Source organism: Vipera ursinii (assembly GCF_947247035.1).
Source record: "Vipera ursinii genome assembly, chromosome: 3".
Taxonomy (NCBI): domain Eukaryota; kingdom Metazoa; phylum Chordata; class Lepidosauria; order Squamata; family Viperidae; genus Vipera; species Vipera ursinii.
This window is the reverse complement of record NC_139516.1, coordinates 48073171-48088195: the sequence shown is the minus strand read 5'-3', so window position 1 is coordinate 48088195 and position 15025 is coordinate 48073171. Positions and strand designations below refer to the sequence as shown.

The 15025-nt window shown below is 38.8% G+C and overlaps 1 protein-coding gene across 1 annotated transcript in view; it reads left to right on the top strand.

The window, feature by feature from the left end:
- Positions 1 to 11799, top strand: part of SCUBE3 (signal peptide, CUB domain and EGF like domain containing 3) — a gene marked incomplete at its 5' end in the record, with an annotated part of 126295 nt that extends 114496 nt beyond the window's left edge. The window contains 8 exons of the mRNA XM_083358292.1: positions 2013 to 2216; positions 2541 to 2702; positions 4098 to 4265; positions 5991 to 6152; positions 6385 to 6582; positions 7827 to 7979; positions 9427 to 9506; positions 11549 to 11799. Of these exons, the coding sequence (XP_083214418.1) occupies positions 2013 to 2216; positions 2541 to 2702; positions 4098 to 4265; positions 5991 to 6152; positions 6385 to 6582; positions 7827 to 7979; positions 9427 to 9506; positions 11549 to 11698 (1277 nt within the window). The 3' untranslated portion in view covers positions 11699 to 11799. The remainder of the gene's footprint in view (positions 1 to 2012; positions 2217 to 2540; positions 2703 to 4097; positions 4266 to 5990; positions 6153 to 6384; positions 6583 to 7826; positions 7980 to 9426; positions 9507 to 11548) is intronic.
- Positions 11800 to 15025: the final 3226 nt, after the last annotated feature.

Genomic DNA, 15025 nt, shown 5'->3' with positions numbered 1-15025 from the left:
TTGATAAAAGAACATGGAAAATGTGTGTTTGTGTGTGTGTTTGTGTGTATGTGTGTATCTAAACTGCTTCAGTCAAGGCAATGCTAAGCAATATACAAAATATAAATTTTTTTGTATACAAAAACAATAGTCAATAATACAATAATACAATAATAGTCAATAATACAATAATAATACTAAACAAAATATTAATATTAATATTACAGTATTGCATTATGATAGGGACGCGGTGGCTCAGTGGGTTGGGACGCTGAGCCTGTCGATCAGAAGGTCGGCAGTTTGGCAGGTCAAATCCCGAGTGCCGCATAGCAGAGTGAGTGCCTGTTACTCGTCCCAGCTTCTGCCAACCTAGCAGTTCGAAAGCATGTAAAAATGCAAGTAGAAAAATAGGGACCACTACGGTGGGAAGGTAACAGCATTCCGTGCGCCTTTGGCGTCTAGTCATGCCGGCCACATGACCATGGAGACATCCTCGGACAAGCGCTGGCTCTTTGGCTTTGAAACGGAGATGAGCACCGGCCCCTAGAGTTGGAAACAACTAGCACACATGTGCGGGGAATCTTTACCTTTACCTATTGCATTATGATGTTGATATTTTATGCATTCTTTCTTCAAAAACAGTAATCAACAAAATTTCAAAAGTCAAAACAGCCTGGAAAAAAATAAACTACACAAGAACTGCATAGTTTAGGAAATTATGTGTTTATATATGCATACACTAGTAATTTGGAAAAATACAAAATTTTAAACATTCATATTCAATGTTATGGTCCAAAATCATATATGTGGGTGGAATTAATCAATTCAGAATTACTTAACTGATATTTGCAACTAAATGAGAGTAAAATAATGTTTGATGGAAGATATTTAAAAAAAAACTTTGCTGTTATATTCATTTTCCAGCCAATGCTATTTCGCTTATTTTTAAATATCTATTGGTCTAAGAAAAATATTTCTTAAATTTTCCGTTGTTTTTGTAAACTATACAATTAGTTCATATCATTTAGCCACTGCAAGCCAAATTAAAGAAAAAATATACCTAGCCTAGAATTAATCACAGCTTGTTGTATAATTGTAAATTTCTAAAAAATATTAAATCAAAGGAATAATTAAATGAATATTTCCACCAGATATGGTAATGCATATCCATTTGATTACAACTTTCCAAAGCAATCTACAAAGCCTCTGAAAACTATTGTTCAGGGTTTTTCAACCTTGGCGCCTTCATCTCCCAGAAGCGCTCGCATCTTCAAGCTGCCAAGATTGAGAAAAACTGCTATAATCAAATATTAAAAGAATGCAATAGCTTTATGAATTACTTTTATTGTAAAGTTCTTTTACAGACTTTCAGGAGAACATACTATGTTTGATAACAAATTAAGTTCCTTAATTTTGAATTAAACAAATTTACAACACTCTTGTGCATGTTCTTGATTTAAATGTTTTCCAACTTTTAAAACAAGAAGAACAGTGTGACAAAATGGCAAACCCCACAATGACTATTTTGAGTGGGTTCTGAGTTTCAGACAGCCCAGCCACAACCACTATGAGACATCCAGTGAGCATAATCGGATGTAAATGTAGAAAAAGGCCAGTAAATTGTTTCCACTATTTAGTTCAAACTGCTACAATTAAATCAACAGCAAACACCGCTGAGCAGTATTGCAGGCTAATTCTGACTGCAGCAGTTCGATTCTCACTGGCTCAAGGTTGACTTAGTCTTCCATCCTTCCAAGGTCAATAAAACGAGGACCCAGATTGTTGGGGGCAATATGCTGACTCTGTAAACTGCTTAGAGAGGGCTATAAGTACGGTACTAAGGAATAATATTAAATACTATTGCTATTGCTATTGAATGCAAAATTTGACCTATTGCTTTGTTGTAACCCTTTCCCTGACATGAGATTGCTATTGAATGAAATGATATGAGGAAAGAATACAAAATTATCTTCAACATGACTTTCCTCATTCCAGTGCTAAAAGATGACTTAATCTCCTTCATTTATCTTTAGCTAGCTGCAGTCTGAACTGTGTACGGCAGAAGATTGAGAAGAAGCTGAAGTTAGCTATCAAAGCCTTGAAGAAATCTATAAACCAGGAGCGATTTCTCATTCGTGTCTCAGGAATGGAATATGAGGTGGCCCGGAAGCTGAGCTTGTCTCCTGAGAGACAGGAGAGTTGTGGGCCAGGACAGCAGAGGCTGGCATCCAAGTGTGGTAAGGGAAAAAGAAAAAAGAAAACGGCTAAGGCAGTGGGGCATGAGGGAAGGAAAGAATTGAAGAGCCACTTGCACATTACTTACAAGCCTTTAGTGCTACTGCTGCTGAAATATCCTTTTTTCAGCTTTTAACATCTATGGCAACCGCTATTTCTTTTCTACGAGAGCTAGAGTTATTATGCTCATTCTTTTAAAAGCTTAAGCTTTATTAGGGTGCACTAGGCACTGGGGAGGATAAAGTACCTTCCTTTCAAAATAGAGAAGTGTTAACTTGAATATTGTCTTTTTACCTATATCACTAGTACATTTGCCTTTCTCTTAGTTAGCTGCCTTCCAGGAACATACTACCATGGCCAGATGGAGCAGTGTGTCCTTTGCCCTCCAGGGACCTATCAGGAGAAAGAAGGCCAGCTCTCCTGTGACCTTTGCCCTGGGAGTGATGCTTTTGGGCCTACTGGAGCAACAAATATAAGCGCTTGCGCAGGTACAGACATGAGCTACAGGAGTCCCTAAGATTAGAACTGAAGTTCAAGATCCTAATACATGGGAGAATTTGTATAACAGAAGTGCCAGGAAGAAGGGTTATTTGTGTTTCAAAAAAGATTGGCATTATCAAGATCCTAAGAGGTGTGGTGGCTCAGTGGCTTAATGATGCTGCAGATAGTCTCTGCTCCAGCAATTCCATATCTTAGCACTCTATGGCAGGGTATGCTCCTGTCACTCGCCTCAGCTTCTGTCCAGCTAACCGTTCTAAAGCATGTTCTGTGCGAGTAGATAGATAGGTACCACTTTGGTGGGGAGACAAGCTCGAGGTCTGTACAGATAGATTCCTGCCAGCTTTGAACCTTCCAAGTTGTGTTACCCTTTTACGAGGTGATTCCAGGGAAGGGAGGGGGGGGCCAAGGATGCTGCTGCAGGAAGAGCCACTTGTCTTTGGTGCGAAGCCAACTCATCCTCCTGTGGCACACTTTGGGAAGTGCACGAGCATGTCCTAGAACAGAGCTGGTAAATTGGCAACCAAACAACTACTCCGCAATAGCATTGTGGTCTCCACCATACACTGCTACTAATAATAATCAAGATGCTCAGAAAAAGTATTGTAAGGATTCCTTCCACACTAATAACAACCTTAAACCTTTATGTTATTTAAGAAATGTGTCCCAAAAGCTTAGAATAACAGCTATTGCAATTACTCATCATATTGGTGTTGCAAGCTTTCATGATATCTCGATGTAACCTCAGAAGAAGTACTCTCAAAGATAACTGTTAAATCATGCATTTCCCCCTCCCCAGCAAAGTGTCTTGCCCTGCAGTTGGTACAGCTATGAAATACTTAATTCACAAGAGCCTATAGCTATTCATACTTTTCCACATGGTGTCCTGATTCTCTGAAAGTGGAGAGAAAAATAATTGTTGCCACTAAATGCCCCTAGAAGAATAACAGAGAGGCAAGATGTGTTGTATGAGTCAAGCATTTTCCCTTTTATGTTTCTGCTGTTTCAGTTTCTCATCATTCTTTTCAAATAATGAATGCATTGACAACAAAGCAATCAACAAAAGCCCTTGTGAAGCTGAGGCAGCCAAATAACTGTTATCAGCTTAATAACGATTTTGTCCAAATCACATCCAGGATTTGAATAAAAAAGCTCTGATAATGGCTTGTCTCCTTACAGTGCCATTACCCTGATCCAGCGCTGAGACATAGTATTTCCATAGGTAATTTCTTGGATCCTGGATGGTTTCCATAGTCCTCTTTATGGTTTCATGTATTATAATGCCTCTTGCATACAGCTAATTCATCACATTGCAAGCCATATCTGGAGAGAATGTACTTCATTTAGTGCAATTAATGTTTTTTTTCTCTCCTGAATGCTCATAGGTCAGTGCCCTCCTGGACAATATTCTGTAAATGGCTTTAAACCCTGTCAATTGTGCGTGCGTGGCTCCTATCAACCTGAAGCTGGCCGAGCATTATGTTTCCATTGTGGTGGAGGGTTGACCACCAAGCATGATGGAGCTTTTTCCTTCCAGGATTGTGATACTAAAGGTATGCCTGTGGCAGTATCAGATTTTAGTTTAACATGTTTCTTTTTCACTTGGTATTGCTTCTAGATTCCTTCTCCAAGGTTATCTCCTTAGATCTCTACACCTTTCTGCATGGTGAATCCATGCCCCTCCTCGTGTGTCTAGATAACACATGAGTGATTGGTTACAGGAGGTTATCAATGCTTCTTGAGGGAGGAGGTTTTGGACCTGCTTTTCAGGAAGTGGTTGTGGACACTTTTTTGAAGAAGCCATTTTGGAATTCAGCTGTATTTGACTGTCTGTCTGCCTGTCTGTCTACTTTCAGTCAGTGATCTTGAAGGTAGATATGTTCAAGTCCTTGGAAACTCCAATGTGAAATCTCAGGGCCCGTCTCCATATTGTTTAGTAAATGACACCACAGGGAGATGTCATCCATAAATTTGGCATGAGGTGTCACCGGTAGGCTGATGATATTAAATTATACATTGCCTTTCTGGGTTGAGCCAGTGATGGCATGAAAGCCTTAAACTGATGTTGGAGGCTGTGAGGTTCTGGTGGAGCAAAACAAGTCAAATTAAATCTTACCAATATGGAGTTGCTAATGGTCAGTACACTTCTTGGCAAACTCGATAGTTATTCTAGACAAGGTTGTGTTTTTCCCCTGATCTTCATGGAATTGTGAATCCTGCCCAAATAGCAGGTGGAAATCTTGAACAAGAAGGCCATGGTGTTCCACTTATACTCCTATCTGGAGCAGAATGCCCTGAACTGTTGCAATGCACTTTACATAGTACTTTTGGAGAAGACCTGGTAAAAGAAGCTAGTATAAAATGGATTAACTGCATTGGTTACTAGTAGGTTTTTTTGGCTTAATTTAAAGTGGTGGTTCTTATTTAAAGACCTTGGTGGAGCAGCACTGGCATATACTGGACAATCCTTGTTAGAATTAAAACAACCTGTTTGGTCCCATCTTTGACCAAGGGACTATTGAAAAGTCCTCCATTTCTAAGGTATGTGAGCAAAATGTTATAGGAGCCATCACATTGTGGATATCTCCTATCCCCTATGCCATCTCCACCTTTCTGTAATTCCTCAAACAAGTCAAATATTTTATATCACTGTACTGACTGACTTGTTATGAACATCTATTTGCAGGGGTATCTTATTTTTCTGATGTTAAATTTGAACTAATTGTTCATTGTGCCTTGGTGGAGCAGTGGGCTAATGCCTCCTTAAGTAACAGCAGCTGCCTGCAATTAGTGCAGGTTCGCATCCCACCAGGCTCAAGGTTGACTCAGCCTTCCATCCTTCCAAGGTAGGTAAAATGAGGACCCAGACTGTTGGGGGCAATAAGCTGACTTTGTAATAATGCCGCTTGGGGGGGGGGGGAAAGCCCTAATAAGCAGGCATATACATAGAATGAAGGCTATTGCTAAGCACATTAATTTGTGCTTAGATTGTAAGCCGCCCTGAGTCTTTGGAGAAGGACGGGATATAAATGGGATTTTAAAAAATTATTATGTTTTTATTTTTTCTTTGGGATGGTGTTGTATGTTTCCCAGAGTCCTTTAGTTTTGAGGTAGTTATAAATACTATAGAATGAAGAAAAGGAGAGAAGGAGAAGGCATTCTGTTGCTTTATTGTATTTGCTGTTGAAAATGACTTTTTATTTAAAAATATACTTAACCAATTAATGTTTTTTCTATTCTATTTAAACTGTTTTTTAAAAATTTTGTTTAATTTTCAGTTCAGTGCTCTCCAGGCCATTATTACAACACCAGTGTCCATCGCTGCATTCGTTGTGTTATAGGCACCTATCAGCCAGACTTCCGTCAAAACTATTGTATTGCATGTCCTGGGAATACCACAACAGACTTCGATGGTTCAACTTCTGTATCACAGTGCAAAAGTATGTGTTGTCTTGCAAGAGTTGTATAGATTTTGGAAGAACAAAATGGAGAATTAATTTGTATAGATATGATTATCTGAAATTATCTGGGCTTTTTTGACTTTCCTATTTTTGTGTATGTTACACACAACACACACACACATGCACACACATTTACATTGTATTACACTCACAAGGCAGATTGCCAGTTTCTCAGCCGATATTCCAGTATTTTTTATATGTTTTCTTGCAGACCGTCAATGTGGTGGGGAACTGGGGGAGTACACTGGCTATATTGAGTCTCCCAATTATCCTGGAAACTATCCTGCAAATGTGGAATGCACTTGGAACATCAACCCACCTCCAAAGCGCAAGATTTTGATTGTGGTGCCTGAAATCTTCCTGCCTTCTGAGGATGAATGTGGGGATGTCCTGGTGATGCGGAAAAATTGTAGGTAACCCAACGCTTCCTTGGGACCATACAGAATATACCTTTACAGGATTAGCTTTCAGCAGATCCCTGTTGAAGGTGTAGATGTAGCACCATCCTCCTTCATCTTCATTGGAGTAATGAGCAAACTAATAGCTGATTCTTCTAGCACTTCCTAAAGAGTTTAGTGTTTGGGTCTTTAGTTTCTACATTGAAACTGATGCCTTACAGTGATGACAGCCATCCGGATACCGATAGTCAGGATCTGATTTTTCCCTGGATTGGAATATATTTATAGAGTTAAACTGGGAATACAATGACATTAAAAATGTATTTCAGAGAAATCCATGAGTATAAGAAGATTTACTAATTATCACTCAGAAAGTCTGCATCCTTCAAGAGGATTATTGTGGGAGTCTCTGAGCACTCCAAGTTTTCAGACAAGAACTTTATTGTGTAGTATCTGTCCCTCATTTACATCTATAGGAAATCAACACATGAACTTTAATTTATATTCTTCTTATCCCCCTCCTTCCATCATTTTTTCCTCCAGAAAATCTGTTAAAATGGGAAGGACAAAGCAACTATACCGTATTGTGGTTGCATGAAGGGTAGTCTTGCTGTTGTACTAAATATATACATACCCAAATTTGAAACTTTGAGGTATTAAGATCCAATCCTCAAAAATGTCCTCATGTGAATGGGTCTGCCCTTATTTCAGATCTAAACGGTCTTTTAGAAATTTCAACTAACGATGACACATCTTGGTAAGATATGCTTTTTTTAAAAAAAAAAGTGGAATTCAAACATATCCTCCCTTTCATCTCTCAAATGTAAGGATCTTTAGCAAAAGAAAGAAAAGCCTTTCATTGCGTACATATCTTCCTTCATCCCTGAAGATGTTTAAATGTTGTATGTTTAATAGTGCAAGAGCTGTGTGATTCCAAACAATGTATGAACATGATCTGTTATGTACTGGGCTTTTTGAGGGAATACCACATGGGTTGCTGGAGCAGCTAACGGCTCTCCAGCAACCCATACTACAAGTCTTCTGTGCTGCAATTGGCTATCTCCAGGCGGCAATGGTTGATTCAAACCTATTGGCTGCCACCTAGGGGCTAGACTATATATTGCGGCTGGTTGCAGCCATTTTCCCCAGTACAGTCATTGCACGAATAAACGATGAATTACCCTGTACTCCGTTTCGCGTCTTCATTCCTGCATCAAAGAACCCGCTATGTAACATGATCTGTTTTCTTTTACAGCATCTCCACCCTCCATCACAACCTATGAGACATGCCAGACTTATGAGAGGCCTATAGCATTCACTGCAAGGTCCCGAAAATTATGGATTAACTTTAAAACCAGTGAAGCTAACAGCGCCAAAGGCTTCCAAATTCCTTATGTCACATATGATGGTAAGCATGAGAAAGTTATAAAGCTATGCTATGAAGTCTGATATTTTTAGTATATAGGCACCTTGTGGACCTATGCTTCCTAATCCTTCTTCTGATGTCATTTGGTCCCAGTCCTTGATGTTAAACATGGACATCTGAAAAACTTTCACACATACAAACATCCAAATAACTTATACATTTAATTCTTTAGCCTTTGCAGTATTCATGCAACGTACACGGATACTAGAAAGCATGGGTGGCAAAATACAATTCTCCAAATAAGATTTCTGGCAGTAAAATATTATTTCAAGTATATAAAGAAGTTGACTACTTCTGACCAATGTATTAATGTAATTAATGAGAATGAGTGTCCTTTTAATATCTGTAGGTGGGGAGAGGGGATATTAATCATAAAAATAAACAATGCCAAGGTCTGTTATCTTCCTTTTAATTTTTTAAAATTTTGGTATTTCTTTATGGCAAGATTCTTCAGTTGCTTCATATAGCAAGCAATACAATATCAAGCTTCCCTCTATTTCTTAATATCTAGTTAAACACGCATTTATAAATAGCTATTAGAAGACTAGGTTTTTTGCAAAAAAATTTAATGCTAGAAGGATATTCTCAAGCACTTTAGGTTGCTGATCGATATGCATCAAAAATGTTAAACTGATAAAATTCTTATCTCTTGCTATAGTCTCAGTAACTCTAGATTTATGTCTAGAACTATTATCTACTTCTGCACCATTTTCCTTCATTCACCTTTCTCTCAGAAATGCTTGTCTTTGGATCTTGCAGATGAATTTGTTACTATCACTTTCTCTTTCTGATGCTAATGATTTACCATGAAATGAGTTCCAACTCTTGCAGAGCATATGGAAGATTTTGTCCAGGTTGATATGCTTTCCATCCGGTTCTTCAGGTCTTCCACTGTGCACCTATTTCTGTTCTAATTTATTCCGTGCACTTTGCAGCTTGTTGTCTTTTATCATTCTTTCCTTTAACTTTTCCCAGCATTATAGATTTCTCAAGAGGGCCAAGTCTTCCAATAATGTGTTCAAAATGTAATTTGAGCCTGGTCATTTCTCCTTGATGAAAACTCTGGATTGATCTGTTGTTTACCTGGCAAGCGATGGTCTCCGGACTTCTTTGCAACTCCAAAGTTTAAAAGGACAATATTCTTCTTCACAGTCCAACTCGTGCTTCCATAGGGAAGTGTCATAGGGAAAACCATTGCTATAATATACTGTATCATGGCATCTGAATATCTTTTCCTCATTGCTATTTTACCAACTTCTAGTTAGAGGTTTATTTATTTATTCTGCCTTCCCTCCAAATTCCTTGAGGCAACTCTGGAGATTATCAAAATCTTTTCAAGATTCATGTATAGTATGTATACATTGCACTCAAAATAAATTTACTGGCCGCTTTTCTTGTATCTTTGTGACCACTTTACCCAATAATACAGAGGATTATGAACAGCTGGTGGAAGACATTGTCCGAGATGGCAGACTCTATGCATCTGAAAATCATCAGGAAATATTGAAGGTAAGGCTATTTTTTATATTACTGGATAAGGATCTGACACATTGGTATCCTTCAGCACAAGGGTTCCCAACCCCTGGTCTGTGGACTGGTTCCTGGCCGCGGCATGCCAGAAACCGGGCCACACAAACAAGTAAAGCCCCATCCGTGGGATGCAGGTAGCATGTGAAACCGCGCCCCCTCCAATCCACAGAAAATCCTCTCTCCGTGGAACCAACCCCTGGTGCCCAAAAGGTTGGGGGCCGCTGCTTTAGCACACATATGCTGATGTGCGTTGTTTTCTATGCATCTCATATTTTAAACGTATTTGAAAGCGGATCTAATGATGTATGTTTTTTATTAGAGAACTTGGAGAACTCCTTGTAATGTGAGGAGAAATAGAAAATGCTAACATAAAAGCCCGAAAGCAATTCACCGAGTGTACATTTTAGAAAGCGGCTTTCAGTTAGTCTCTCCCCTACCTCTTTTTTCAGATACGACTGTAGAAGTTATGAATGCAAATCCACATCAAGTTGTGTGATGAAGGGCTTTAATGATTTCCTTCCTGCTCCAGCTTTTTGAGAGAAATTGTTCCTTTCCCTTTGGGGAAATAGTAGCTTGAGGAATTGAAGAAGTTATAGAAATACCTCTGTTTTTACTTAATTTAAAATATAACAGAAGGTACACTTGTAATAATGGTATTGCACTTATGCTTAACATATGTAGCAGACTCTTTCCCCCCCCCCCCCATGGTATACTAGTGGAAAAACATAAAGTTGGGGGATGTGGCAGTTTTTCTCCTTACACGCAGTTTGAAATTGAACCATACTTTTCAAACAGATTGAAAATACTTTTCATTCAGAATGAAAATATTTTCTTTCAGAAAACCTGTCATTCAGTTATGTTTTTAAAATTTATTACCAGAGCTCAGGATTGGGGAGTATATATCTGCATTTAGAATGACTTTGCAAAGCTTTCATGGAGATCAGGAAAATTAGCTAGTTTATATATAATTCAAATAATTATTAATTTTGTAGGCTTTTCTCCACTCATGGATGTGGAAAAAAAATAGATGTACAATGAGCAAAATTGAAAAAGAGGGGAGCAAATGAATTTTGTATTTTTGGGCCTCACAGAAACTCAAAATACCTTAGCACAAAACCAACACAATATGTGCTTCTCTAAGCTGGCTACAACTTGTAAAATATACAAAGCAGCACAGCAATTCACAAAATATGTCAGAAACCAGTCCATCACTGCCACATCAACATAATTATGACCCTTGAATTTATTATTACTAGCAGATATAAGGACAACCTATGTGCTACAGAGGAGCAGATGGAGCTTATTGTCTTCCATATTTCTCCCCAATAATATGTTATTAAAGAAATATGTGCCATGGTATTATCATATAATGATTTCAAATTTTTTTCTAGCTACACTATCGTACATGAATTAATAGTGTTGTATCTCACTATAACATACAGCAGGGGTGTCAAACTCAATTTCATTGAGGGCCGCATCAGCATTGCGGTTACCCTCGGGGCCAGGTGGGTATGGCCAGGGTGGGCGTGGCCTACTGGGTGGGCGTGGCTAGAGTGCGTACAGCCTACTGGGTGGGCATGGCCAGCTCTACATCGTTCGCATCAAGGGTGCCTATGGGGGCCTGGGCAGGAGTGGGACAGATCTGAGGGTCTCTGGCAGGAGTAGGGTCTCTGGGCCAGGGCCAAGGCAGTGAGGGCCGTTCCCTCACTGTTTCCAGCATGGCTTCGCAGGCCACATGAAACCACTTTGCAGGCCGGATCCGGGCCCCGGGCCTTGTGTTTGACATGTCTGACATACAGTATGGGTCTGGATACATTTCATGGTTTTTCTTGCTGATTGGTTTGGAATGGTTTGGTGCATATAAAATAATCTGTTGGATTAGTGATTCCACTATTGATTCCATTCTCAACCTTGCTAGTTATAGTACTAGTTTCTAGGCTAGCTATCTGTTTGTCAAAGATTCTATAGACTATTACAAGTCTTGTGATTACATCTAAAGTTGTCATTGACTTCCCTTACAGGACAAGAAGTTAATCAAGGCTTTCTTTGACGTGTTAGCTCATCCACAAAACTACTTTAAATACACTGAAAAACATAAGGAAATGCTACCACGCTCTTTCATCAAACTCCTCCGCTCCAAAGTTTCAAGTTTTCTTAGACCTTACAAATAGCCTCACATTTTCACCAACCTTCCGGGTTCCTCGGCTGCCAAGAAAACTTTTTTTCTTATGCTTATTGTTACTTTTCGGTGAATTTTTTCTACAAATAGAAATCCGCCATCTTCACTATGCAGATGCATCCAATAATTGGTCATTCCTTGGCTTTTCTTCAAATCAAATTTACTGATGATTTGGCCATGGAAGGAACAACTGGCCCCAAGGAACTAAATCCCCTCCCTTGTGTTTCCATACTGAAGCCTCAGTCTGTTGAGATCACCCATCTCAGTAAGTGACACACTTTTCACAAAAGTCCTCTGCTGGGACCAGTATCTCCCAGTCAATTCAGCGCATATATATATATATATATATATATATATATATATATATATATATATATATATATATATATATGTGTGTGTGTGTGTGTGTGTGTGTGTGTGTGTGTGTGTGTGTGTGTGTGTGTCTGTGTGTGTCTGTGTGTGTCTGTGTGTGTCTGTGTGTCTGTGTGTCTGTGTGTGTGTCTGTGTCTGTGTGTCTGTGTCTGTGTGTGTGTGTCTGTGTCTCTGTGTCTCTGTGTCTGTGTCTGTGTGTGTCTCTGTGTCTCTGTGTCTGTCTGTGTCTGTCTGTGTCTCTGTGTCTGTGTTTGTGTGTGTGTGTGTATGCCATCATGTGTGGCTTCTTGTGCTGCCAGGCAGCTGCTAAAGATGCTGTTTGGATACATTTCTCTGCATGACTGTTTCCAAAAATAAGTACTTCTGCTATGGTATCATGCCTCTGCTTCTGGGACACCAATGAAATGGGAAGACTCTGAGCAACTGCTAAGCAATATCTGAATACTTTTGTAAAGAACTGAGAGCAATGGACACCTGGAATGTGGAAGCTTCTGCCTTATTTATCAGACTGTTGTGCTTTTAATTGAAAAATGAATCAAGCAGTCTTGCAGAGAGGATCAAACAAGATACATGGGGGAGGGGATACAATGGATATAGATCGTACAATAAAAAAGTGTAACACAGAAATGTGAAAAGAAATTGCCCTTGTTGGGAATGGCTAGTGTGGTGACTAGAAGAACATCACTTCATGATGGATTTTGGTGTTAAAAGCCTAGCCTAGCCACCTACTCATACAGAATAATGTCTGGAAAAGGGGAGGGGGGAGCAGAAGTTGATGAAAAGTGAGATTTTCTGATATAATTTTCCCCACAGACATTTGTGCTGAGAGATCAGACTTCTTGTAAGCTCTGCCAAAGAGTAACTCAGTGATAAGAACGCAAGTGGTGTGAAGGGCAGGAGTAAGTGAATGTGCACTAGGATGCTCTCCTTTCTACCTTTTTCATATTATTAAGTGCAATCATTTTGAGTTGTCTTTATATTATTTAGAGGGTTTTTTTTCTACTAGAAACTACAATATTTATACCTGCCTGAGAAAAGAGGATGTGCGTGTGCATATGCGAGAAAAAGAAAAGAATCCAAACGTGGAATTGGGAGAATGATGACTAAATATGACTACATTTTCAGCTCTTGGAATTTTATTTTCTTCACTACAGTAAACTGCAACATAACTCCTAAAGATAGAGTTTGTGTATGTGAAATTATGCTTTGATAACAAGTGGCTCCTGAAAGTCAGTTCAATTCAAAGACTATCAAAGGCATCTTTAAAGAATATATCACGAATCATATACTGGAATCTGTCCCGATATTAAAACTCTTTTAACACATTCAACATGCTGCTTAATCTCACTCTTTCTGACAATTTGGCTTTGTGCAAGTAGAAGAATGTTTGGTTCTAAGTATTATACAGAGATGGCTAGGTTCTCTTTCTGATGCTCCAATAAGCTGCAGGGTCTGTAAAGGGTCTGGGGTCTTTTGGGAAGTCATACCTTTTAATTTGAAGTTTTTTCTCCCTCCTAATTCCAAAAATGTAGCTATGGATTCTTAGTGAGGAGGGAAATGTTTTCTGCACCTAGTCAGAAGTGCTCTTGCTTTCTCATGCTACAAAGCTGAATCCTGTATTGAATTTGGATTTTAGAATGGCTCTTGTTGATACGAAATCATCACGAGTGCTTTTTCCTTGTCCATTTCAAAATACATAAACGGGCAAGGCAAGCTACTGTATATAAAAAAGAGAGCAAACTCCACTCCCTTCTAGCACCAAGGATGAAATGTCTGCCAGCAAACAACCAAGCTCAGAGATCATTAAGGACTCCACAGTTACATAAACTGTCCGTCAAGCACTGATTCATATGCAAGTGCAAATGCTAACGTTGAAAAGCAGTCTTAAGTCTAACTTAGCAATCAGAATTATGGAAAGTGGTATGCAATTATAATCAGTTCACGTACGATACTGTCAATTTTCACCAGTATTGTGTGCTATGGATTTTCTATGTCTTGTTTGTAACCTGATCCAAAATCAAGAAACAGTTGTACCAAATTCACATTTCAGCCATGAAACACAATGTAGTGGACCCAGAGGGAAAGGGGCCTGCCAAGGGGAATAAAGAGACATTCCATCCTGGGGGGGGAGGGGAGGGGGGAGAAGGAAACATTTAAGATCCACCTCTAAGGTGTATCTGTCTTTTTCCAAGGGAAGGCAGACAATCTGGCAAGATACTTGTAATATAGGTGGTTGAATAATAAAATATCAGCTTGGGCCTATCCACAAGTGGTTCTGGTTGCTTGCACCCAAAAAAGAAGTGGTTTTGATGTAAACACAGTTCTAGTATTTTAGTCGGTGAGATTCCATTATTATAAATGCTAATTGGATGCAGCATTTTCTTGAACTTACAAGCATTCGGTTACTTGGTGGAAGAGGACAGAGGTAGTTGATTATTTACTTTAGAGAAAAATAATAGAGACATAACCAGAAATGAGGGACAGCTTTGAGAAGAAAAACAATGTGTTGGATTTTGCTTTGGATTCTACTTGGTTTCTGTTATGAGATTATTTTGCCTGTATCAATATGTAAAAAGTAAAAAATAAATGACAAGCTGAAAAGTCCATCTCAAATAGGAAATATAACCAGATATAAACAATAAAGCTAAATTATTTATAGTTGCTGTGCCATATGTCATCATCCAGTATCCCTTGAAAAATAATGAAAAAGGGTGTAGCTCGTAAAGTTATTTGCACTTGATGAAAAAATTGTATCTGATTTGTAAAAATAAAATTTTGCATTTCATATTGTCCATTTAAATTATTAAATGGAATTTCTTGGTGTTTCATTGATCTTCCAGATTTTTTCCCATTGCTTGTAAAATGGCTAATGCGTATTTATTGCTGCTTGCAGTTCTGTTTCTCCCTTCCTTTATGTACCTTTTTCTCTTTGGAAATTAGCCAATTT